Source organism: Cyclopterus lumpus, chromosome 8, assembly GCF_009769545.1.
Source record: "Cyclopterus lumpus isolate fCycLum1 chromosome 8, fCycLum1.pri, whole genome shotgun sequence".
Lineage (NCBI taxonomy): Eukaryota > Metazoa > Chordata > Actinopteri > Perciformes > Cyclopteridae > Cyclopterus > Cyclopterus lumpus.
This window is the reverse complement of record NC_046973.1, coordinates 9,783,412-9,808,208: the sequence shown is the minus strand read 5'-3', so window position 1 is coordinate 9,808,208 and position 24,797 is coordinate 9,783,412. Positions and strand designations below refer to the sequence as shown.

At 44.2% G+C, this 24,797-nt stretch overlaps 3 protein-coding genes across 6 annotated transcripts in view; 1 reads left to right on the top strand and 2 right to left on the bottom strand.

The window, feature by feature from the left end:
- Window positions 1-1,181: 1,181 nt before the first annotated feature.
- On the top strand, window positions 1,182-10,492 carry LOC117734764 (sodium- and chloride-dependent betaine transporter-like). Its single transcript, XM_034539029.1, has 4 exons — window positions 1,182-1,311; window positions 2,653-2,787; window positions 3,871-4,007; window positions 10,457-10,492. The coding sequence occupies exons 1-4, from the start codon at window positions 1,182-1,184 to the stop codon at window positions 10,490-10,492; spliced, it is 438 nt and encodes a 145-aa protein (XP_034394920.1).
- A 1,254-nt stretch (window positions 10,493-11,746) lies between these two features.
- On the bottom strand, window positions 11,747-19,134 carry hao1 (hydroxyacid oxidase (glycolate oxidase) 1). Its single transcript, XM_034539720.1, has 8 exons — window positions 18,998-19,134; window positions 14,790-14,941; window positions 14,265-14,532; window positions 14,000-14,172; window positions 13,606-13,697; window positions 12,371-12,529; window positions 12,058-12,127; window positions 11,747-11,814 (listed from the first exon to the last, which is right to left on the bottom strand). The coding sequence occupies exons 1-8, from the start codon at window positions 19,132-19,134 to the stop codon at window positions 11,747-11,749; spliced, it is 1,119 nt and encodes a 372-aa protein (XP_034395611.1).
- A 535-nt stretch (window positions 19,135-19,669) lies between these two features.
- The window catches only part of smg1 (SMG1 nonsense mediated mRNA decay associated PI3K related kinase), a 54,338-nt gene continuing 49,210 nt past the window's right edge, over window positions 19,670-24,797 (bottom strand). For all 4 annotated transcript variants that reach the window (XM_034540419.1, XM_034540421.1, XM_034540420.1 and 1 more), the window contains 5 exons: window positions 24,361-24,572; window positions 24,171-24,271; window positions 22,845-23,021; window positions 21,846-21,952; window positions 19,670-20,859 (listed from right to left, as the gene is read on the bottom strand). In XM_034540419.1, coding sequence (XP_034396310.1) covers window positions 20,782-20,859; window positions 21,846-21,952; window positions 22,845-23,021; window positions 24,171-24,271; window positions 24,361-24,572 — 675 coding nt within the window. In that variant the 3' untranslated portion in view covers window positions 19,670-20,781. The remainder of the gene's footprint in view (window positions 20,860-21,845; window positions 21,953-22,844; window positions 23,022-24,170; window positions 24,272-24,360; window positions 24,573-24,797) is intronic.

The window sequence follows — 24,797 nt, the reverse complement described above, 5'->3', positions numbered from 1 at the left end:
ACCCCAGAGAATCCGGAGGGAACCCGCACTGCCACAGGGAGAACATGCAGACTCCACACAGAAGAACCTCTTGCTGGGAGGTGACAGTTCTAGCCGCGTTTGACTAGTTTTTTATTTGTATTTTTGCATCTCTGAGGATGTACTTAAGAAATATAAATAATAAAGAACAAATGAAGGTAAAGAATACACAGGACTGTGATGAAAAAAAAGTGGTGAAGAAATATAATTAAAAAAATAATATTGATTATTATGTAATGAAAAGGCTCTATGCCATTGCTCAAAGCACCAATGACTGACAATAAAATACAAATAAAACAAGTATACAAGTATTCTGTAAATTAAACAATAAAAATAGTGCGAAGACGATCTGCAAATTTCAGGAGTTTAACGGACAGGTCTCCTGAGGTGCAGTTGTTGTCTACCACGAGGAAGAAGAGCAGTGGGTCAAGCACACATCCCTGAGGGGCGCCAGTACTGATTGTCTGGGTGCTTGACTTTCCCCAGCCCGGTCTGTCAAGAAGTATGTGATCCAGTGACAGGTCGAGGCCGGAACAGCAAGCTGGCGAGTTTGGAGCAGAGGATACTTATTGCACCTTTAAGTTGTCTGGCTTCACATTAGTATTTATGGATATTAAATTATTAAATATTGTTTCCTCACCTAGATTCCATTTTCCCACTGTGTCTAATTGTACATTTCATATAGTGTTTAACGGCTCAGCCTCACAGTATTACATAAGGTGAATCCAGTTTTTCCTGTTTTAAAATTGTATATACTTCAATACACAAGCTGAGATGAACATTGTCTGCGAGCAATTCCCACGTTAGTGTACTTCTAACACTTGTTCTTTATCCATTCTTCATACATACTTAATACTTGTATTCCCTGACTTATATGTCAATGCTTCTTTTAGGATTTTTTATTATGAATACATTCTGTACTTTTACATATGAGTTAGTAAATGTTCTTAGTATTCATCTACATCTGATTGAATAAAAAGTGGCGTTTGGACTAACCTTGAATGACACAGGCACTTCCTGCCCTACAGCCATGGCCATCGGGGGAAAACAAGACGCTATTTTGACGACAGAGGAGCGTAAAACCAGGATGACAGGGGTGTGTATTGATAGTACTGATCTGCAGTTGTACAGTAGTACTGTGGGACTGGAGAGGGAACAAAGAGATGGAGACCAAAGTCAAAAAGAGGGAACGGTGGAGCAAGAAAAGGGAATATATCCTGGCAGCAGCTGGCAATGTCGTGGGCCTGGGCAATGTGTGGAGATTCCCCTACCTGTGCTACAAGAACGGAGGAGGTAAGCTGGAACACACAAGGCCCATATATGTTTGAAAGTATATTTGCACCTCTTATGTAAATCACTAAGGAGGTCTTTTAATGTGGCATTGATTTCCGTATTTACATCTGCAATATATCAAGCTGCACACTAGTTGAAGAAGGACACTAAGTCTTGGAGGCAAACGGAATGTGGATTGTGTAAAATAATCTCAAGGTCAATAAATGTAAAATAAAAATGTATATCCATGAGTTTAACTAACCCTATTTACAGGCATAACTAAAGTTGCACTTGTGTGTACTGTACACACTTGTGATTACATGAAATTAAAAAAAGTAATCATTATTTATTTTTTTTACAAAAGCTTATACTATACCCTACTAATTCACCATATTAGCCACATGGATAATTGGGACTAACATAATTATATTTGAGGGCAACTCGATAGCTACTCATTTAAATCAGCAGAAAACATCAAACTGTTTCTAAATGTGTTCTTAAACCATCTTTGTAATTATCTAATTATCATGCTAATGTTTCTACTAAAATATATTACCTGCAGTTGGGTGCTTTTGACTGGGGTCGCTCAGGGTGGCCATATATTATAAATAATTATTTAAAAAGCACTTGTGGTGGCAATTTGTGTCAAACAAAGCATATCAAGTCAAGTCTAATCACAACACAGTCAAATAAATGAGCTGAGAGAATGAGTTATGAGCACAGGAGGTGTCACTTTATATACACACTGATAAACCATGAGATCAGAGTAGCTGTGAGTTACACGTTATCTAGAACTGGTGCAAAATAGCATCTGGCCCCGTCCTTGAACATTTGGTAAGGCACTAGCGGCTTACTCTAGTATTTAGAGAAGTAGTAACATGTGAGGTTTGCATTTTCTGCTGGTTCACTGTAATTAAGGACAATATGAGGATCAGGAAAAATATAATGACTGGAAGTATTGAAGAATATATGATGCCTGGAAGTTACAATTAAACACAAAGAAAAATGATTGACGTTAATGAAAAATTGGAACGATTGTATAAAGCAGAGATATGACAACAAGTAAACCTCTGGGGCCTGCAGGGACCCTAGTTCAATTCAATTCAATTTAGTTTATTTTGTATAGCCCAATATCACAAATTACAAATTTGCCTCAGAGGGCTTTACAATCTGTACACATACAACATTCCAGTCCCAGGACCTCACATCGGATCAAGTTGTGGGATGACGGTTGATGGATTCTCAGGGTAATAATGCAGGATTAGTCCATAAAGAAAATAATTGTCAATGGAAGGACATTGGACATTGCATTGGATCAAACACTATCACTCACTTTATGACCTCATTCCATTGTGTGTGCAGGTGCCTTCCTGTTGCCTTACTGCTTCTTTGCCTTCCTGTGTGGCGTGCCACTCTTCCTGCTGGAGACTGTGATTGGTCAGTATACACAGGAGGGCTGTGTCACCTGCTGGACAAAGCTCTGCCCGCTTGCACAAGGTAACCACACCACATCTGTTTGTTATTGAATACATTGAGTATTTATATTGAAGACATTACGTCATTCACAAGTTCTGTTGGTGATTGTAACGTTATTTATGGAGGAAAAACACAAATACTGACTGAAACAGAACTATTTACATGAGTTATTTAACAAGGTGGTTAAAATATCATGATTATATAAATTTATTTATTCATACCTCATGTATGAACCCTGTAACTACACTATTTTTAAGCAGTTGTCAAACCCCAACTAAAGAAACACTCCCGCAATGGCAATGGGTCGACTGTAGCTCATGGGGAGTGGTCGTCCTGTAACCACAAGGTACCCGGTTCCATCCCTGCTCTCCCCATAGTTCATGTTGAAGTGTCCTTGAGCAAGACACTGAACCCCCAGTTGCTCCTGGGTGCTTCACCGCTTCTTCTTCTTCTTCTTCTTAATAACTAAGGATGGTGTATTTTACTTACGTGTGTTTTACGGCAGGTTTGCTAAGCCAACATTTTTTTACAACATTTGCACATCACCCGCTGTGAGAGCAACATCAGACTACTACTTGCATCCCCCTGGTTGTAACCGGCACATATAAGACCTGCAGTAAGGTTATTCCCTAAAGACATTCTAAGATGAGCTGAAAAATACTGTTTTCAGCATAATCAAGACCCATGGAATTTGTTTCTGGTGGGAAATTGTGAAAGGGCTGTTTTTGCTATTGGCCTCAGACAACTAGGTATTGAATTTCAATTATTCTCAGGACTTTAAACTTTGATACTTTAAATGTATTAAGTCTCGAAATTTTCTCCACTGAAGTAAAAAATAAATACAAATAAAATTGATCTAATTGACACACGCATTATCTGTCTTGGGGCTTTTTGATGTTGACTTTTAGGATATTATAGGCGAGGTTTGATACACTTTCTATATTCACACTGAAATAAAACCAACAGAAGAACAGCTGCATTCATCTTTGGTTGGCTTAAACTTCACTATGTGCTTCGACATTATTCACTGTCTTAAGTTATGTGTTATACTATTTATGAAAATACACGTTAACCCGTGGTCTTATTGATGTTCTCTCCCTCCAGGGACTGGATATTCTATCATTGTTATCCAGCTTTATTCCAGGTTCTACAGTATTATCCTGGCCTGGGCACTCCTCTACCTCATCTCTAGTTTCAGAGACCCTCTGCCCTGGGCCACATGCAACAATCCCTGGAGGGTGGTTAGATGTACAGCATGTACAACTAATCTCTTTGATAGATCTCCCCCCAAGTCCTTTTAAGTCCAATTGAAGGCCAGGGAGAATAATTATCAAAACACAGTGAAACAATGCACTAATCATGAAAGAAATAGTGATGTTGCACAGCAAAACCCAGGCTAAAATAATATATAAGCCATTTGTACATGCTCCAAACACAATTCAAACACCATGTAAATGAATGACCACATATCAAAAAAATAAATCAAAGGACATACGGACAGGCAGGTCCTCCTTCCATGTTAGATAGATGTTAGACAGGGCAAAGGAGCTCTATTGGAGATAGTGGAGGTGCCACTGCAAAAGTCAATTTGGAGGTGGTGCTATGTTATGCAGGGTCCGTAGTTTATTTTATTTATTTTGGATGTAGGACGTCACATAAAGAGAAATATCTGACCAGCTTTTTGGAACATACATTTCCTGATGGATGGAGCAAGAAAAATCAAGAGGGTGGTCTTCTTTCCTACCCAATGGGTCTCTAAACACGCAGGGGACATGTCAAAATGGTATGAAAAAGTGAATTTTGCATAACCTTAGATACACAAGACTGTTATTGGTTTCCCCTTTCCCATCAAATGTTAAAAATGCTCTGTAGAGAAACTTAAGTGTTACTTCACAAAATGTATTATCTGCATTATTAAAGCGAATTGTTCATGATAATAACGACATGTTACATTATGAGGACTATTTCAGTAACTGTGTGATATGGAGATTAACAGCCTTGTTATCAACAGACAGTTGTGTGGACCTCACATCCTCATCCTGGACTGCAATACAAAAGGTCAACCTGACAGTAAACTAGACATCTGGAAATCTTCTCAAGTCTTCAGTCTCTTTGTTCTGGGAGTGAGTCAGTGTTGTCACATTAAGCTCATAATAAATGAAATAGGGCAGCAGCAGTCAACGATGATAATTCTTCATGCGTGCAACCATCATATGACTGTTTGGTAGCCCCATGCAGGAGAGGAGTGTTGTCCATGTCTGGGGGAATAGAGGAGGTTGGTAAAGTAAGGTGGTAGTTGCTGCTGTGTCTCCTGGTCTGCTGGGTGGCGTGCTACTTCTGCGTCTGGAAAGGGGTCCGTTCCACGGGAAAGGTCTGGTAGCATTGGTGTGAGAACTCAAGTGCCAAACTTGTCTCCTATAAAATAAGGTTATATACTGCCAATTATCTTTGGCAAATGTGTTTTGGAGGAGATTTAATGGAAAACACAGAAACTGGAGACCTGTTGTTGTGTCCTGCATCTTAGGACAGAATTGGCAATAATTGAGGTTTGAAAGCTTCATTCCTTTCAAACTCATTAAATATCTATTTGTGGACAATAGGTCCACTTCATGGTGGACTTTTTAAAATTGTAGTGGAGCAGAAATATATGGTAACATGACATGAAAATACAAAAATAGAAGTTAGTACAAGTATCTCAACATTTGTAAAAGAAATGTAGTTATTTACAACTGAAAATGTTCACATCCCTTTAGTAATTCCCAAATAAAGAAAATTGGGAACAGATAGAGCAGCAGTAGATTTAAAGTGTCAACAAACTACCAGTGATGGTATGTTTGAGTCATTGGCATCAGTGTGTTACAGTACATCTTGAATAAATAAAAAGATCCTGTGCACACTGTTTGATGTTGGTATATTTATTTACAACTTTTTAGACTAAACTACCTTCATCAGGTACCATATATCACTGCTTTTGCATCAATACAATTTAGTCAGCTTATCAAAATGAGCAGCATCCTACACATATTGTTCATATCCAGTTTAACTTGTTACTAGACTAAAACAAGTAACATGATAACAATATAGGATTTATCATTCTCATTCCAGACTACTCCTCCTATGAATCGCCACCTTAACGTGGTGGAGGAGTTTGAGTGGCTCAGTGATCCTGGGAGCTATGTTGTCCGGGGCGTCAGCCCCTGGTAGGGTCTCCCAAGGCAAACAGGTCTCGGGGGAGAGCCCAGACTAAGAGCGGTTCAACAAACCCTGATGATAAGCAGCCCACGGATTGTAGCCACCTTGCCCGGACAAGGGAAACCGGGGCACCCTCCCGGAGCCAGACCCAGGAGGGGAGCTCGTCGGCGAGCGTCTGGTGGCCGGGCTTTCGCCCATGGGGCCCGGTCGGGCTCAGCCCGAAAGAACAACATGGAGCAGCAGTCACCCTGTGGACCCACCACCCGCAGGGAGAATTATCGGGGTCGGGTGCTATGTAGACCGGGCGGCGGGCCAGGTGGGAGACCTGGGCGGGCCGATCGCCGGCAGCATAGACTAGCTCTAGGGACGTGGAACGTCACCTCACTAGCGGGGAAAGAGCCGGAGCTGGTGCAGGAGGTGGAGCGGTACCAGCTAGATATAGTTGGGCTCACCTCCACGCACAGCATGGGCTCTGGAACCAAGCTCCTGGAGAAGGGTTGGACTTTGTCCTTTTCTGGAGTTGCCCAGGGTGAGAGGCGCCGGGCGGGAGTGGGGATACTCACGAGCCCCCGGCTGAGCGCCGCTGTGTTGGAGTTTTCCCCGGGGAACGAGAGGGTCGCCTCCCTGCGCCTACGGGTTGCGGGGAGTAAGGCTCTGACTGTTGTTTGTGCTTATGCACCGAACAGCATTTCGGAGTATCCGGCCTTCTTGGAGTCGGTGGGAGGGGTCCTGGAAAGGGCGCCGCCTACCGACTCCATAGTTCTCCTGGGAGACTTCAACGCTCACGTGGGCAATGACAGAGAAACCTGGCGGGGCGTGATTGGGAGGAACAGCTTGCCCGATCTGAACCCGAATGGTGTTTTGTTGTTGGACTTCTGTGCTAGCCACAGTTTGTCCATAACGAACACCATGTTCGAACATAAGGTGGCTCATAAGTGTACCTGGTACCAGAACACCTTAGGCCGGAGATCAATGATCGACTTTGTAATCGTATCATCTGATCTGCGGCCGTATGTCTTGGACACTCGGGTGAAGAGAGGAGCAGAGCTGTCAACTGATCACCACCTAGTGGTGAGTTGGATCAGATGGCGGGGGACTCGGCTAGAGAGACCTGGCAAGCCCAAACGTGTAGTGAGGGTGAACTGGGAACGTCTGGCAGAGGATCCTGTCCGGGAGGTCTTCAACTCCCACCTCCGGAAGAACTTCTCACAAATCCCGAGGGAGGCTGGGGACATGGAATCCGAGTGGACCTTGTTCAAAGCCTCTATTGTGGACGCGGCTGCTCGGGGCTGTGGCCGGAAGGTCATCGGTGCCTGTCGTGGCGGCAACCCTAGAACCCGGTGGTGGACACCGGGGGTGAGGGTAGCCGTCAAACTGAAGAAGGAGGCCTTTCGGGCCTGGCTGGCCCAGGGGTCTCCTGAAGCAGCTGACGGGTACCGGCGGGCCAAAAGGGCTGCAGCGACGATGGTCGCGGAGGCTAAAACTCGGGCATGGGAGGAGTTCGGGGAGGCCATGGAGAAGGACTTTCGGTTGGCCTCAAGGAAGTTCTGGCAAACCATCCGACGGCTCAGGAAGGGAAAGCAGGGTCTACCCCAGGCTGTTCTCAGCAGGGAGGGGGAACTGCTGACCCGGACTGGGGACATCGTCGGGCGGTGGAAAGAGCACTTTGAGGAACTCCTAAACCCGGCCAACATGTCCCCCGGAGAGGGGGCAGCGCCGGAAGACTTTGGGGTGGATTCACCCATATCCCTGGCAGAGGTCGCTAAGGTAGTCAAAAAGCTCCTTGGTGGCAAGGCGCCAGGGGTGGATGAGATCCGCCCTGAGATGCTGAAAGCGCTGGACATTGTTGGGCTGTCTTGGTTGACACGCCTTTTCAGTGTCGCATGGGGGTCGGGAACAGTGCCCATGGACTGGCAGACTGGGGTGGTGGTTCCCATCTTCAAGAAGGGGGACCGGAGAGTGTGCTCGAACTATCGTGGTATCACACTGCTCAGCCTCCCGGGAAAAGCTTATGCCAGGGTGCTGGAGAGGAGGCTCCGACCGCTTGTCGAACCTCAGATTCAGGACGAACAGTGCGGATTCCGTCCCGGGCGTGGAACAGTGGACCAGCTCTTTACCCTCGCAAGATTACTGGAGGGGTCCTGGGAGTTTGCCCAACCAGTTTACATGTGCTTTGTAGACCTGGAGAAGGCTTTCGACCGGGTCCCTCGGGGGTTTTTGTGGGGGGTGCTGCGGGAGTATGGGGTGCCGGACCCGTTGGCACGGGCCATCCGGTCTCTGTACGCCTGCAGTAGGAGCTGTGTTCGTCTCCTCTGTAGTAAGTCAGACACGTTCCCGGTGGGTGTTGGCCTCCGCCAGGGCTGCCCTTTATCACCGGTCCTGTTCGTGACCTTCAAGGACAGGGTATCTAGGCGCAGCCAGGGGGCGGAGAGGATCCGGTTCAGGAGTCTCGGGATCGCCTCTCTGCTGTTTGCGGATGATGTGGTCCTGTTTGCCTCCTCGGACCGTGACCACCAGCATTCACTGGGGCGTTTTGCAGCCGAGTGCGAAGCGGCAGGGATGAGAGTTAGCACCTCCAAATCTGAGGCCATGGTGCTCTGCCGGAAACCGGCGGATTGCTCCCTCCAGTTGGGGGCAAACTGCCTACCCCAAGCGAAGGAGTTCAAGTATCTCGGGGTCTTGTTCAAGAGTGAGGGTAAGGTGGAGCGGGAGATCGATAGGCGGATCGGTGCGGCTGCAGCAGTAAAACAGGCGCTGTACCGGTCCGTCTTAGTGAAGAGGGAGCTGAGCCGGAAGGCAAAGCTCTCCATTTACTGGTCGGTCTACGTTCCAACCCTCACCTATGGTCACGAACTCTGGGTCGTGACCGAAAGAACGAGATCTCGGATACAAGCGGCCGAAATGAGCTTCCTCCGTAGGGTGGCCGGGCTCAGCCTTAGAGATAGGGTAAGGAGCTCGGACATCAGGGGGGAGCTTGGAGTCGAGTCGCTGCTCCTTCGTGTCGAAAGGAGTCAGCTGAGGTGGTTCGGGCATCTAGTCAGGATGCCTCCTGGACGCCTCCCATTAGAGGTTTTCCGGGCACGTCCAACTGGTAGGAGGCCCCGGGGAAGACCGAGGACACGCTGGAGGGATTATATCTCCCGGCTGGCCTTGGAACGCCTCGGGATCCCCCAGAATGAGCTGGAAAGTGCTGCGGGTGAGAGGGAAGCCTGGGTATGCCTGCTGAACCTGCTGCCACCGCGACCCGACCCCGGATAAGCGGGTGATAATGGATGGATGGATTCCAGTGCTAACCTTAGGGGATAACCATCTCAGAAAAATCACAAACACTTGTAATAAGTCATAACAGTGGTTATTTTCTTTAATTCGCCCCACTGTCAGTTCACTGTTGTTGTGTGACAACAGTGAACTCATTCTTCAAACATACAGACCTACTTACACAAAGTAACCACTACAAACAGGAGGATGGGAGCAGTGTTTCTTTAACCTGATGCAGTGAAAGTATATAGTCAGAAATTTGTGAAATAGCCACTGAAATGTGTGTGATTAAAACAATGCATTTCACGGTGTCTAGGACACCGTGTAATGCATTGTTTTAAAATGACTGCCCAATTGTAATTGCCAGTGCTGCACGGTTGATCTTACAACTAACCAAGTTTGGGTTTTTGATCAACTTGAAGGGAAGCAGCCCCCTGCCAAACCAACAGGTGGAGTATCTTAGGGTTATACTCAACACATGCAGACCACTCTGTCAGACCCTAGACAGACGGCCCTGCTGCAGGCAGTCTGCAGCTGCCGCTAGGTATAATGCTGACGGCATTGACGGCTGACGGCATCAGCATGGCCATGGCCATGGCAGGAGGCCGGCCCACCAGGGAGGAGGCATCAGACACAGCCAGGACCCTATGAGACGTGAAGTCAGAAAGACTCCGGGGAGGAAGCAGAGTTAGTAATGTGCGATGGAGAGATGTAAATTCATCCATAAGTAGAGAGAGAAGAGGAGATAGGTGCTCAGTGTATCCTATTACACCTCATTCTAAGTGTAATAAGTTTGCAATAGTCTTTAATGACAAAGTTCAATGCATTAAAAATGCCATTAATTCCACAACACAAATATCTACTCTGCAGCCAGCTAGACACCTAGAGCTGACACATTTTATACCACTAACAAAAGAGTTGAAGAGATCATCTGCAGTCCATCGACATGCTGCCTTGATGAGTTACCCACTAGATTTCTAAAGTCTGTGCTGAGTAGTTTGTTACCACAACTCGCACACCTAGTCAACATCTCACTCCAGACTGTAACATTTCCAAAGGCCTTAAAAACTGCTGTCATTAAACCTCTTCTAAAAAAGAGCAGTCTTGATGCCACAGTACTGAACAACTACCGGCCCATATCAAACCTGCCATTCTTAGGCAAAGTCCTAGAGAAGGTTGTATACCAACAGCTTACTGACTTTCTCCTGTCTAACAACGCTTTTGATACTTTTCCGATCAGGTTTTAGGCCCCACCACAGCACTGAGACAGCTCTGATCAAGGTGACAAATGATATCCGCCTGAACACAGACACAGGCAAAGTCTCAGTCTTAGTTCTGCTGGACCTGAGCGCTGCCTTTGACACAGTTGACGATGGGATCTTATTACAGAGGTTAAAAAAAATGGGTGGGAATCTCTGGTACTGCACTGTTCAAGTCCTATTTCGAGGACAGGACGTATTTTATTGAAATTGGTAACTGTATCTCAGACCAATTGACTTTGACCTGTGGGGTTCCCCAGGGGTCAATCCTAGGACCTCTATTATTCAATCTGTAAATGCTTCCATTAGGCCAGCTAATACGCAGCTATAACGCGTCCTACCACAACTACGCAGATGACACTCAGGTCTACGTGTCACTGACGGCAGGTGAATATGGGCCTGTAGATTTACTTTGTCACTGCATCGAATAGATCAGTGTGTGGATGCAAAACAATTTTCTCCAGCTAAACTCAGACAAAACTGAAAGGCTTACATCGATAGCCAATCCCGCCAGATCGGATCAGTCCGTCAATCGGATAAAATATTGAAGCCCAACGTGGGGCTCGAACCCACGAACCTGAGATTAAGAGTCTGATGCTCTACCGGCATATTTCGATGCACTGCATTTCAGTTTTGGTTGATTCTGCTGCCCATCCGAAGCTTTTGGATGCTATAATATTAATGAGATATATTGTACTATCTGATTTGGTTTATAAGTTCTTACCTCCTGGTATTAAAGAATATTCCTGACACCGACTTTTCTCGACTGTCACCGTCACTGTCACCCTGGCACTAAATACAACCAGGACGGGGTAAATCCCACTTTCTTTTCGCCCCGCAGAAGGAACAATTATGTTAAATAAAACTATTACATTATGACAGAACTTGGATGACAGCATTCTGATGAAGGACGGTTCGAAATGGCGGAGAGAGAGATGCTCGTTGAGTCCAGGTCCCAACGACGGCTCACAAAAAAAAGAATCAGCAGGTGTGTTCCAGAGAGTGCAACCTTTTATTCTGATCTCTGGCTCACAAACATGGTCACGGTCTCCTCTCCGGAAGAAGTTACTGCACTAAGACACATTCTAGCACAGTGACCTGTTTACCATTTATTTGGTTCCTGTTATTATTATTTACTTCACGACACACCTCCGTTTTACACGAGATAAGCCTATATATGTTATTTCCAGTAGAACAACAAACAAGTCTGGAAACACAAAATAGGTCATTTGACAAATGAATGTCCAGTGATTGGAGGGCAGATTCTTCTCTTACATCCTGGAGGTGAACTCCACTCTCCTGACCAGGGACCTGCTCACCTCAGACACAGAGCGACAACCTGAGAGAGAGAGAGAGAGAGAGAGAGAGAGAGAGAAAGAGAGAGAGAGGGTGAGAGACATTCAGTGAAGACGAGGAGCTGGATGGTCATGTTTTACAGCAAGCACATCTTTACACTTTTGTTTTTTCGTGAGCCAAACTTCATTTCCTCAAAGCAGGTGCCCTGTGTGTGCGTGCGTGTGTGTGTGTGTGTGTGTGTGTGTGTGTGTGTGTGTGTGTGTGTGTGTGTGTATGCATGTCTTACCTGACAGGGCCATAGCGAGTCGCAGCTCCCCTTTTAGAAGTTCCAGAACCTCTGTAACTCCCTGTTCCCCCTGGACACACACACACACACACACATACACACACACACACACACACACACACACACGCACACACACACACACACACACACACACACACACACACACACACACACACACACACACACACACACACACACCCACACACACATGTTTGCTCAGTTGCTCGATTCAACTAGGAGGAGCTTGTGGTAGATTAGATTGTAACACCCTCTACGGATGTGGCATCAGAGGCTGAGCGAGGCGGCGCCTCACCTGGCAGGCGAGGCCCCACAGCACCGGGCGGCCGACGAACACGGCCTTCGCTCCCAGGGCCAAGGCCTTGAGGACGTCGGTACCCCGCCGCACTCCTCCGTCCATGTAGACGTCACAGCGACCCTGCACTGCCTGCACCACCTCCTCCAACACATCCAGCTACACACACACACACACACACTTGACTTCATATGTTTTATTGTCACAGAAAGCACATTGAAAAGGTGGCTGGTGAAATTCTATGTTCACCTTATTTTCAACAAAGCCCATGAAAAATAAAAAGTAACTTCCTAAAAGTTGGTTTAGTCATTCTCAGCTTCCATCTTCAACCTGACGGTGCCTCCACTCACTAGGGAGAGCGTTTCCCGAAACAACCACTAGAGACCGGCGGAGGGAAGGGGGGGCGTTTAAAGGCAAATCGAGCTTGCTGCAGTGGTCTGAAAATCAATACATACCTTTTGGACTTTGGATCCTCTTTGCCTGGCTCTTGTCGAGATTGTTAGCCTGTTCCCCTTTTTGCCTGATCTTCTGGGTCTGACCCCTTTTTGAACTCCTCCTACACTGATTGCCTTGTGTTCCATACTGTCAGGGTCTGCTACTTTTCGGGAATGTCGCAGGGGTTCAACCCTGTTCCCTATATTCAATAAACCTTTCTAAGCTGCGCTACAGACATTGTATATGTACAGACATATATACATATATATATGCCCGCTTGTGGTGGTGCTTTGCCTTTGTTGAAGAACGAGGCGCTGGCCGGGTAGGACTCGCTGTTGGTTAATACATTCTGACATGACAACGTGTGACTGACGGATGTTCCCATTTTGAGGGAATGCTTGTCTTTGTCTCAAGACAGATGTGGCCATTACCACCTCACATGAAAGAACAATTAAATATTGACCAACTGAAACAAATTCCTCTCTCTCTCGGTTATTGCTCATGAATTAGAAGTTATATCTCATTTGTGACGATTGAATGGAAAGACGACTCAGAAAGGAATGGAATAACACGTACAGTTATAAGACCAGTGAGTTAGTAGTCCACTACTTTAGATTCCATATTTACTGGAAGTATATTGTAAGTCCACGGTCCCCTCAGCAATGTGAGCTGGGACCGCGACTGAGAGTATGTAATAGGTGCAGTTTATACCATGTTCTGGACTGTAAAGAGTTCCATCATATCAGAGATGGATGACACTGTCGTGTACCTTATATTTCATAAAAGAACAATGTACACACTGTGGCAGGAACCCCATCCAGTTGTCGAGCTCCGTGATTGGACACCAGGATGCCGTCGACGCCATAGGTCACAGCCTGTGCGGCATCATCACCTGACAACACACACACACACACACACACACACAGGTGAACAAGTTCATCTGGATCCAGACAACAACAAAACATTTTATTCTAATATTTTCAGAGATATTTGCATAGCTAGAAGTGGGGTCCTTATGCCACCATTAAGCGTATCTTGATTCCAGAAAGGCAAATACCAACAACTACACAACACTGACTTTAATCACTTACTAAAAAACTTCTGATTTTTCCTTTTTTAAGAATCACATTAAGAAAATCTTATTTTTATTATTAGGTTAAGCAAACAAAGTGTGTACGGTGTGTGTTAATATACCATTAACTACCCCTTTCACAATCACTGGTAGGTATGTATGTTTTTTTAGCCATGTGATGTCGTCCCAACAGAGAGAGGGGTCTATTGCCTTGGCAACGTAAACAGCCAAACCACTGTCATTGCCGTAGTTTCCCTCAGAGAAAGCCAGGGAGGCTGATGAGAAGTTGGACAGGCTGAGGACACACACACACACAGTTACTATTGGACACACTTTGTGGTCTTCATGGTGGAATTTGGGAAGTGATTAGTGATGTTTGGTTCCTACCTCAGGTGTGGGGGCAGTTTAAAATGGTTGCGCATGTCATCCCGTCTCCTTCCCAGGTATGGCGTATCCACGGTAACAAAGATAGCCTTGTAGCCGGCCTCTTCTGCCCGGCGGACCAAGGAGATTGTGAGCTCTCGGTCCTTATAGATGTAGAGCTGCAGCCACATGACGCCGCCGCCTGGTGAGGCTGTCATTGCTGACATCACTTCCTCTATAGTGGAGGTGGCCCAGGAGCTCAGCATCATCCCTGTCCCCACTGCTCGGCATGCTGAGTAGACACATATATTACAACCTATAGGAATGGGCCTCAGAGCCACCAGAGATGTACAGGTCTGAGGGACACATATTCTCCTTCCTGATAAGGATTTGATTCTTGAACTCAAATATTGATATATATATATATATATATATATATATATATATATATATATATATATATATGTACAATGCTATTGAGCCAGCCCTAACTTTAATCCGTATATATTTCCAAGTTACATGATGTATGTGTACAGTGTGTGTGTGTACCTCTTGCTGTAGCTGTCTCTCCTTCAGGATGAGCCATCCTCTGCATTGCTGTGGCGGCAACACAGACAGGCATGCTGAGCTTGTGGCCCAGCACAGAGACAGAGAGATCCACTGTGGACACATCCCTCAACACCCGGGGGACAAGACGCCACCTGCACACACGCACACACACACTTACAGTATGACATGTAACCTTGGTTCATCCAACTGATTAGTCCCCAAGTGCGTCACGAGAAAGGACATAAGGTGTGATGTGGAAGATAACTTGGGTTGACGAGCACTGTTGTATTTCAATATCTAGCTATCCTATACGTATAGTATTGCATTCCAGGAATAATGGTTGATTTTGTGCAACAGAATAAGCCCCTGTAAGGTATCACAATCCATACGTGCCATTGTTGTTTCCGGTCATTGAAGTTCTGGTACAAGAGTTGATCCTGAGATGTGGATGTGGTGCTGTATTTGTTGCTCTGAATGAACAGTGCACTCACGGCACATAAACATAACTTTCCATATTATGGGCTGAACAAGCACTCGTGTTGAGCCGTGCTGTACTACTTCCTCTCGCAGTAACTCTTTCTGATATTGTATCGTCATTTAATTATGCTGTGCGTGTGGTTTGGTCACCGTGTTTTCTACGTTCCCAGTGGAACCATCAGGGAACCCAGAGTCTGTCTAACACCTGGGGCCCAAACCGCCTCATGATGGGAGCTGGGTTTGATCCCTTCAGTGAAGAAGGGAGATCAGTGGTGTGGCCCCTATTGCATCAACTGGGTTCCACCATTAACGACCAGTCAGATCGCCCTGCCCAGTATAAGTGGTGAGATAAATCATGACTTGATCTGCTAGGTTTGTAATCGGTTAGACTTTGAACAAGGAAATAATCTCAAAGATCTTCATTTACAAAGAATGGTGAACATGCCTATGGCCCAACTAAGGAAAGCCTGAGCATTTGCAGTATTATGAACTAGGTATTTGTTGAGACATCCCCGGGAACATTCACAAGCTCATATCCTAAAACACACAGACGTAATTACAGCTTATCTTCATCGGTGCCTTCAAAGAGAAAAAACACTCTCATTACATTCCGACAGTCATCAATAAATCAAATGCTCTGACAAAAAACACAGAAAATAAATTAGTATTTGTGGCTCTTGCAGGACGAAGCTTGTCCAATCATTTCATTTGAAGCTCACTCATTACGATGCACTCATTGGAGTATTCCAAAGTTTATTTTATATAGCCCAAAATCACAAACTCCGCTCAGAGGGCTTTACACAGCAAGGCCATGGCAGGAGGCAGGGCCACAGAGGCAGGAGGCCGGCCCATCAGGCAAGAGGCATCGCGAAAGAGGCCGGACCAATGAGGTCAGGCCTTTGAGGCAGGAGGCACAAAGAAGGAGGCAGGGCCATTGGGAAGGAGGCCAGGTCCAGGCCAAATGCTGGATGCAGGATACAGGGGCAAGGAGGCAGGACCCATGATTGTGAGCGACTCCTGCCACCCCTCAGCCTCCTGACCTCTGGGAGGAGATACCTGTGCTTCCGTGGTTGCACCACCAGACTCTCAAACAGCTTCATCCACCAGGCTGTTAGGAAGCTGAACTCTCTGCCCACTCTCCCACTCCTCTTTTAGACACATATGTCAAAATGCTGCTAAAACTGTCTGAATGCTGCTATAATACAAACTTAAAGTTTTTTAATAGTTCTTTATAGTTCTTAATTTATATGTTGTCTACATGTTCTTGGTTGTTGTTGTTATCTAATTTGCACTTTATTACTTTACTTTATTATTATTATTACTACAATAACTTTATGTTGGACGACAGAGAAATGTACTTTCAGATCTTCTGTATGTTTGCACAAATGGAAGAAGAGACAATAAAGCTGACTTTGACTTTTGACTTTGAGGAGTCAGGACCAGCTTCAGACATCGCCAGGTCCAATGGACCCTGTGAGACAAGAAGGCACAAAGACTCCAGGGAAGAAGTAGAGTTAGTAATGTGCAATGGAGAGATGTAAATTCATCCATAAGGAGAGAGAGAGAGAGAGAGAAGACGATATAGGTGCTCAGTGTATCCTAAAACATCCCACAGCAGCCTATAAGCCTATAGCAGCATATCTAGGGGCTGGACCAGGGCAAACTTGATTCAGCCCTAACTATAAGTGCTGTTAAAGAGGAAAGTCTTAAGTCTACTCTTAAATGAGGTGACTATCTGCCTCCCGGACTGAAAGTGGAAGTTGGTTCCATAAAAGAGGAGCTTGATAACTGAAGGCTCTGGCTCCCATCCTACTTTTTAGGACTCTAGGAACCAAGAGTAGCCCCGCGTTTAGTAAGCGCATCTCTCTAGTAGGGCAATGTGGTACTACAAGCTCCTTAAGATATGATGGTGCATCACCAATCAAGGCTTTGTAGGTGAGGAGAAGAATTTTAAATGTGATTCTTGATTTTACAGGGAGCCAGTGCAGAGCAGCTAATACAGGAGTAATGTGATCTCTTTTCTTAGTTTTTGTGAGTACACAAGCTGCAGCATTCTGGATTAACTGGAGGGACTTAAGAGACTTATTAGAGCAGCCTGATAATAAGAAGTAACAAATGCGTGAACCAGCTTTTCTGCATCTTTTTGAGACAAGATGTGCCTGATTTTTGAAATGTTACGTAGATGAAAAAATGCAATCCTTGAGATTTGCTTCACGTGGGAGTTAAAGGACAAGTCTCGGTCAAAGATAACGCCGAGATTCTTTACAGTGGTGTTGGATGCCAGGGAAATGCCATCTACAGAAACCACATCACCAGATAATTGATCTCTGACGTGTTCAGGGCCGAGTAAAATAACTTCAGTTTTGTCTGAGTTTAACATCAGGAAGTTGCAGGTCATCCATGTTTTTATGTCTTTAAGACATGCTTGAATTTTAGCGAGCTGGTGAGTCTCCTCTGGTTTGATCGATAGATATAATTGAGTATCATCTGCATAACAATGTTTAAAGTTTATGGAGGGTTTCCATAAATATAGATATATATATATATATATACACATACATACATATATTTATATAGACATATACACGTATATGTTTATATATATACACATATGCGTATTCATATATGTATATGTATATATGTTCATAAATGAAATATTAAAAATAACTACTAAATAAATTGAGAAAATTGTGTTCGGGGTGGAAAGCTGAAGACACTTTTCCCGAGAGTTTCCGTGGGATTGGTGATCATAAAATATATAAAGAGTCTGGAGCTGAGTCAGTGAATGTTGTGTCCCCTGAGATATGACCTGTTGCCCTTCTCTCTACCTCCTTCTGTTTCATGGTTTGGAGTTCCATTCATACATTGTCATATTCATGTAATGTGTTTATGTAACTTTGTAATGCTGTTCATTCTGTACACATGACATCTATTGCATCTGTCCATCCGGGGAGAGGGATCCTCCTCTGTTGCTCTCCTGAAGGTTTCTTCCCTTTTTTCCCTGTCAAAGGTTATTTTTGGGGAGTTTTTCCTGATCCGATGTGAGGTCCTGGGACAGGGATGTCGTATGTGTACAGATTGTAAAGCCCTCTGAGGCAAATTTGTAATTTGTGATATTGGGCTATACAAAATAAACTGAATTGAAAAATTGAATTATAAGTTTGTTATTGAAGTTTATGCGAAAAAAAGAATAACCAGACAAAAGGAAACCGGGTAGGACCAGGGCAATCTGTGTGATATGTCTAAGAAAATGAATCCGTAGGTCATTTATTTTAGAATTGTATGAGCCTTGGCAATTCATACAAACTTTCAAAGCAGTTAAAAATAAGTTTGCTCTCCCGTTTGCCGACGCTCTCCTGTATTAACTGGGCGGTCTAGCAGACATCAAACAGCCACATAAACTATTTATTTATTTCATATAACCACAATATCAAATCAAATTGTTGTGATGCCGTCATAAAATATGCAAAGCATTCAAAGCTTCATTGGAAAACCCCAATAGACATCAAAATATATATTTAAACATTCAAAGTGATGAAAGGACTAAAGGGTGTCAAATTCATAGTTATTAATTACATTTGGCCAATGCATTAGTAGATTAATGGTTTTTAATATTGTTGTCTATTAAAGCACACGTTTATGAACGAGGTCCAGTGCTGCTAGCTTTGGTGGAACATGTGTCTAACAGGAGTGTGTGTGTGTGAGTGTGTGTGAGAGAAAGTGTGTGTTACCTGTTGAAGGCAGCGACATTGTCAGCTAGAGTGTGTTGCTCATCGGCTCCTGAGCGGTAGTAGTCATACACCGCTTTAGGAAGAACTCGCTTGGCTTCTACCTCAAAGTCGGCCACACACACACGCTGCACCGACATGGCCGTGCACTCGAGCCTCGACTCCCTGACCACTGGTGCGAGGAGCTGTAATGGTTAACCCGCTGGATGCCGCAGCCTCTTCCTGAGGGGTTTACACAAGAGGGCACTGACCTCGTTACAATGTGTGCGTTTGGTTATGACATAATCCTCCATGCACCCACACTATTGACTTCAAGACAACATACCATTAGAAAGAGGCCATATCAGTTTATTCACACTAATAACAACTTTATATCATTTTATACTTTTTGCCACAAAAGCGGTTTTAAAAAAAGAAATTAGGATTGGGCTTTTTAAAAAGGTTATCAATAAGGCTGTTAAGATGCAGTACCACATGTTGATTGTTTCTCATCTCAGTTAACTGTTGTCTTCATAGTGTGCTTAATGTCATCCAACTATACTAGAACTGTGAATACAGTTATTAATAACTATACATTCATCCGCTTCCTCTGAGCAGGGTATTCCAGACAGCTCCTCTCACAGCATGGCCACATGATATATAGAATCCCTCCCATTGTTAAATAAAACACTTGACCCATCTCAGTTCCATGTTTATTTGGCATCCAACAAAATCCAATAAAAGCTTTAAGAATAAACATTTTGCACCAACACCAAAAACATAACTCCTACTAAAAATGTAAAACTAGAAAGTCAAGATTAATAAAATGCAAGCATAAGGGCTGGGGAGTGAATATGTATGAGGAAAGCAACAGGCAAGTGATCTACTCCTAAAGGACTAAACATGGAGAACAGAATCAGACGGAGGTTGTCCCTCGTCGTAGTGAATTCACCTTTAATTGTCCATTCTAAGCACACGAGTGATCCAAACTATTCTGCACGACAGGACGATTCACTTTTATCCACAAAAGCACAAAGAACCTTCCTGAGAAAACAACTCCACAAATCTTTTATTCGGAGACGTGTAAAAGTATTTACTGTTTATCAATCAAAGTACAGTTTGATTATTGTCTCCACCTTCATTTCAGGTTTCCACATAGCCTTAGGAATCCTGCTGAACCTTCATTCTCATCGTCCCAATTGGATAACCCACTGGCCAATCAGAATCACAACACCACTGAGGAAAATATTAGAGATAAACAAGTGTGACCCTTTAACGGCCAATCCATCGGAGCTTTAGCCCCGGGGAAGTCCCGCCCACTGCATGTCAGCCGTGTGCTTCAGGGGTCAACGGCTCGCTTCCTGCTTCATCCCGCCCTCAGGTGGACTTTGAGTGGCACAACAGAATGCAGTGATGATTATGGGTACAACTTGACAATGAGCTATGCAGGTGGGGGGGGGGAAAGGCATTTCTAAGTCGAGGGTCAGGAGGCCTTTTCCCTCCTACCCCCCTCCCCCATTCGGCGCTGCGTTGCCTGGTCAAACCCCAGAAAGGAAGGCGGGGCCACAGGCCCACAAAGCGTTGCGTTAGCCCGGTCGCCGGTGGTTGGGGGAGTGTGGTTGCAGCGGTGCTACTAGATCGCTGCCCCAGTTTGGGTTCCCAGGAGTTTGGGAGGGCGGACTTACCGTCCGCTTCCCATTTCCTCCCCCCAGTGTGGCCCGGTGCTGCTGTTCCGACACCCCAGACCCGCTGGACTCTGGTGGATCTCCAAGCCTTCGTTGGACCAAAGACATGATGCGGCATAGCGATCACACCCAGGCAGTCCAGCCCTCATACAACTGGGCCAGGTTGTCCATGTTGGTGGCCTCTTTGATGACAACGTCCACCTGCAACAAAACCACAGGACACATTCAGTCCTGGCTTCACCCAAAGAACCCGAGAACATAGCAACCAGAACCCGAACATAGCAACCAGAACCTAGTGACATGTATACATTAATGATCTTTTGTAGGATATATGGATATGACCTTGGTCATGTATACAGTAATGACTTTTTGTATGATATATGGATATGACCTTGCTCATGTATACAGTAATGACCCTTTGAATGTCAACAATGTCGTCCACGCAGACCAAACAGCTCAGTACACTTTACCTATTGTTTTGGTTTTGTGGTTTCTTTTCATTTATGTTTTATCCATTTAAGATATGTTAACATTCACATTACAATGTCAGAATATTCTGAAGATTTAAAAGTCCATTGCTCTTTGAAAGTGTGCATTTGCATTATTATGCAATTATAGTATCAATATATGAGCCGTATAAAATGGTCCATGAGTGACAATAGGATAAGGATGTTTATTATCTTCGTAAAAAGATACAACGAAATTTAGTTGACGACTCAGTCAGTTGAGCAGCAACAAGGCAAAAAGACATTACTGATTAATGATAATGACAATAATATTTGTCATCGCAATTATTTCTTGAACAAAATATATCAAACAAATCTAACCCAGTTTACTGATTTAATTGAAATGTGATCATGTGTGTAAGAACAGCTGATCTCATGTCATTTTAACGTTGGGACTGATGTATGAATATTGATATTTCCACAGACGAGTGTAACTACGTCAGTAAGTGTTGCGTTAACCATTTTTATTTTCAAATAGAATAATAAAAGAATGATATTGATAGTGAATAATACAATGTCACTGCTGCTCTGTGGTATATTATATTGACATGATATGTTATTCATTCTGTACACATGGCATCTAATGTACTTGCGTCTATCCAGAGAGAGCGACCCCTCCTCTGTTGCTCTCCATATCAACGTTCACACATTTCAATGTAAAACATAAAAACTGTGTGTCACCTGCTCTGTGACGCTCATCCTCCGGTTGGGATCGATGTCTCTGCCCTCCAGCTTGGCCTTCACTCTCTTCCACACACTGACTGCGTACGAGTTCCTCTCCTGGACAGCTGCAACACAGATTTCACCACAATTTTAATATCGTTCATTCATGCAGATCTTCATTCACCCATTTCTAACGATGGATCTGTTTAAAACCATTTAAAAAAGGTCCAATAGGGTACAAAGTCATATTTCCATGTCTTCTTTTGATTAAAAAGCCATTCTAGGTGCTTTATAAATACGGTAAAAGTAGAAACGGCGAAACGCACACAGAACTGTGCCTTTAAATGAGGTTCAGAAGTGATACACTATGAAGGAGGACCTGAAAGAGACATGGGTTTTATAACATATACACAGGTATATTCAGACAAAAATAATGTGTTTATTGAACATTAATATGTTCAAATATGTAGAAACCCAAAATACAAGTATGAATACATCGCCTTTAAATGAATTATGTTAGCCTGTTTATTAGGAGAAAATGTGTGAAAAGCCACATCACAATTAACATGTTTATCAATGTACGCCACAGATGTTTTTTTAAAAACTAGAAATACCACCTGCCCTCTTTATATCCATATCTCACCAAATTGTAATTACTTCATCATATTAGACATTTGTCATATTTAGAATAGGAATTCTTGAGTTATGACTAAAAACGTGTTTTGTTAGGTCAAATCAATGGATCCATTGTCTCTTGAAGTCGAGTCGGTTCATCCTTTAGTCCTTTAAGTGGACATTTGGGCCAAATTTGAGGAATTCCCTCCAGGCATTCCTGAGATAGTGTTCATAAGAATGGGACCAACACATAATTTCTGGCCAAAGCCATCACTGACGCACAGGCAAAAGATATCTAATTTGTGAGGCTTTGAGGTACTTTGTATTGTATTGCATTGCACTAGTTTAGCAGGAGGATGCTGAACAACAGGCACAGACCCGTAAGAAGAAGACCACCAGTACCTCGTCCGGTCTTGGGGTCCCGTACAGCCCTCTTGGGGCTGGGGTTGAAGCCTTTGCTGTTCATCAGCAGAGTGCTGGGTGGGGTATCGGTGGGCGTTCCCAGGTGACGGGGTAGAGCTTTTCGAGCATTCTGGGACATGGAGTCTGGCTGCGTCTTCACCCCACTGCATTTCACAGCTGAATCGAACCAAATATGTTTAAGAAAAAACACTTTGATTAGTGATAGATAACATGAAATGTAGCTCATCTACCGATATTTGATTTATGCCTTATCAACATTTAATTCCATTCAATACCAGTGAAATTCCATGATTCTCGATATCAATTTGATACCACAGTCAAAAAATAAATAATCAAAAATACATATACTATCATTTGCATATTTACATTTTACAAGATAACATTTGAATACATTACGTACACATACATAAATAACGTTATCATTTACTTTATAGAGCTTGAACCCATCATAATGTAATTCAATGCTTATGTTAGGAGCAGATTTCAACATGATTTCATGTTCACTAAGTAGCATCAACTACTGCCTTGCGGTACAGATTCTGGATAGAACCAAAGGCTAAGGGAGCAAACCCTAACAGAAAACCATGCTACCGTGGCAGCACAGAGGGCGTTGATTACTCCGGGCATCTTTCGGCCAGCCACTGCAGGGACTAATGGTTCGCACCTGTCTTGACATGTTCTTGCCGGTGTGATACTACTGTTAGATCCCCGAGAGAGTACTGTTAGTAACTTGCAAAAGCCAACAGCACTTTAAACACTTTTGTAAGCAGCGACCGACAGCAAGGAAGAAGAAGAAGAAGAAGAAGTAGCATCAAGTACATTTTATAATTGATGCTTTAATCTCACGCCCTGATACTCGAAGTCCTGTAGGAAAACGAGTAGTGATATTTTTCTGAATTTTGGCATCAACTTGGTAACAAAGTATTGGTTCTCATGTCGTCAAGTAAGTAAAGCTTTTTAGAACAAAATAGTTCAAGGACACGAGAGCTAACCCAGGACCTAGATTAGGAAGAGAGTCCCTTTTTGTGTTTCTACGAGTGCCGTGTGGTGAATCAAATTACACTACTGATTATGGCTTTATATTTCTAAAAACATGATGTTTTCAAAGTCAATGAGTAATTGTAAAATAATTGTGATCTCAATATTCACCAAAATAATTGCGCTTACGATTTTTTGGCCTAAACTGAGCCAGCCTAGTTTCCACCACATTTAAGAATCCACTTTAGTCGAGCTGCTGTGGTTATCGCGGGGCAGCATAAAACATGTTTGGATATGTTTTCCTGCCAAGAAGGAAGCCGGTCTTACCTGCTGCGAAGCTCGTCTGCGTGGCACAAAGAGGACTGGCACATTCACTGTCTCGGTCTGTCACTAGCGGGGAGGCGAAGCTCACCAGGCCATTGTACACGCTGTAGTGAAGCACACGCACAACATTAACACAGTGATACGGGGACATGACACGTGTTTGGAGAGGAGACGTGCATGTGAGTGTGTGGACCTCTGGCTCTGGGAGTGCAGCTCTTTCAGGGTAGCAGGGATCTCCTCCAGCAATTCAAACTGCTCCTGGTTGCGAGGCTGTCCGCTGGCCTGGACCACAGTGAATAAGACCAGCTGGATGTTGTCCTGCCAGGCTTTGTACAACGACAGGAAGTGACGCACGCTGCCCTCATATGCCACCTCTTCACCATCCGCCAACGCTGCCTCCTCATCCTGTGTGACAGAAGGAGCACAGAGGGTGACGACTGGGCAGAGGGGATCAAAACAAAGTTCTGATCGAATGTTATCTTCTATATGAAAACTGGTTTTAGAGGGACTGACGGATTGTTTTCAGACAGAGGGTGAATACAGGCATATTCAAACAGACGGTACAATCACATTTTTATTTAAATATCGAAGCAACAAAGCATGTTCTAGTAAAACAAAACAAAAAAGATA

Bases quoted from the DNA above. Each gene is read 5' to 3' on its own strand.
- hao1 (XM_034539720.1), bottom strand. From the start codon at position 19,134: ATGTCGGTGCAGCGTGTGTGTGTGGCCGACTTTGAGGTAGAAGCCAAG. The intron at 12,128-12,370 runs GTGAGGCGCCGC...GTGTGTGTCCAG, and splicing joins TGTGGGGCCTCGCCTGCCAG to GGGGAACAGGGAGTTACAGA. The intron at 11,815-12,057 runs GTAAGACATGCA...TCTCTCTCTCAG, and splicing joins ACTCGCTATGGCCCTGTCAG to GTTGTCGCTCTGTGTCTGAG.
- LOC117734764 (XM_034539029.1), top strand. From the start codon at position 1,182: ATGGAGACCAAAGTCAAAAAGAGGGAACGGTGGAGCAAGAAAAGGGAA. The intron at 1,312-2,652 runs GTAAGCTGGAAC...TTGTGTGTGCAG, and splicing joins GTGCTACAAGAACGGAGGAG to GTGCCTTCCTGTTGCCTTAC. The intron at 4,008-10,456 runs GTTAGATGTACA...TTTTCCGATCAG, and splicing joins GCAACAATCCCTGGAGGGTG to GTTTTAGGCCCCACCACAGC.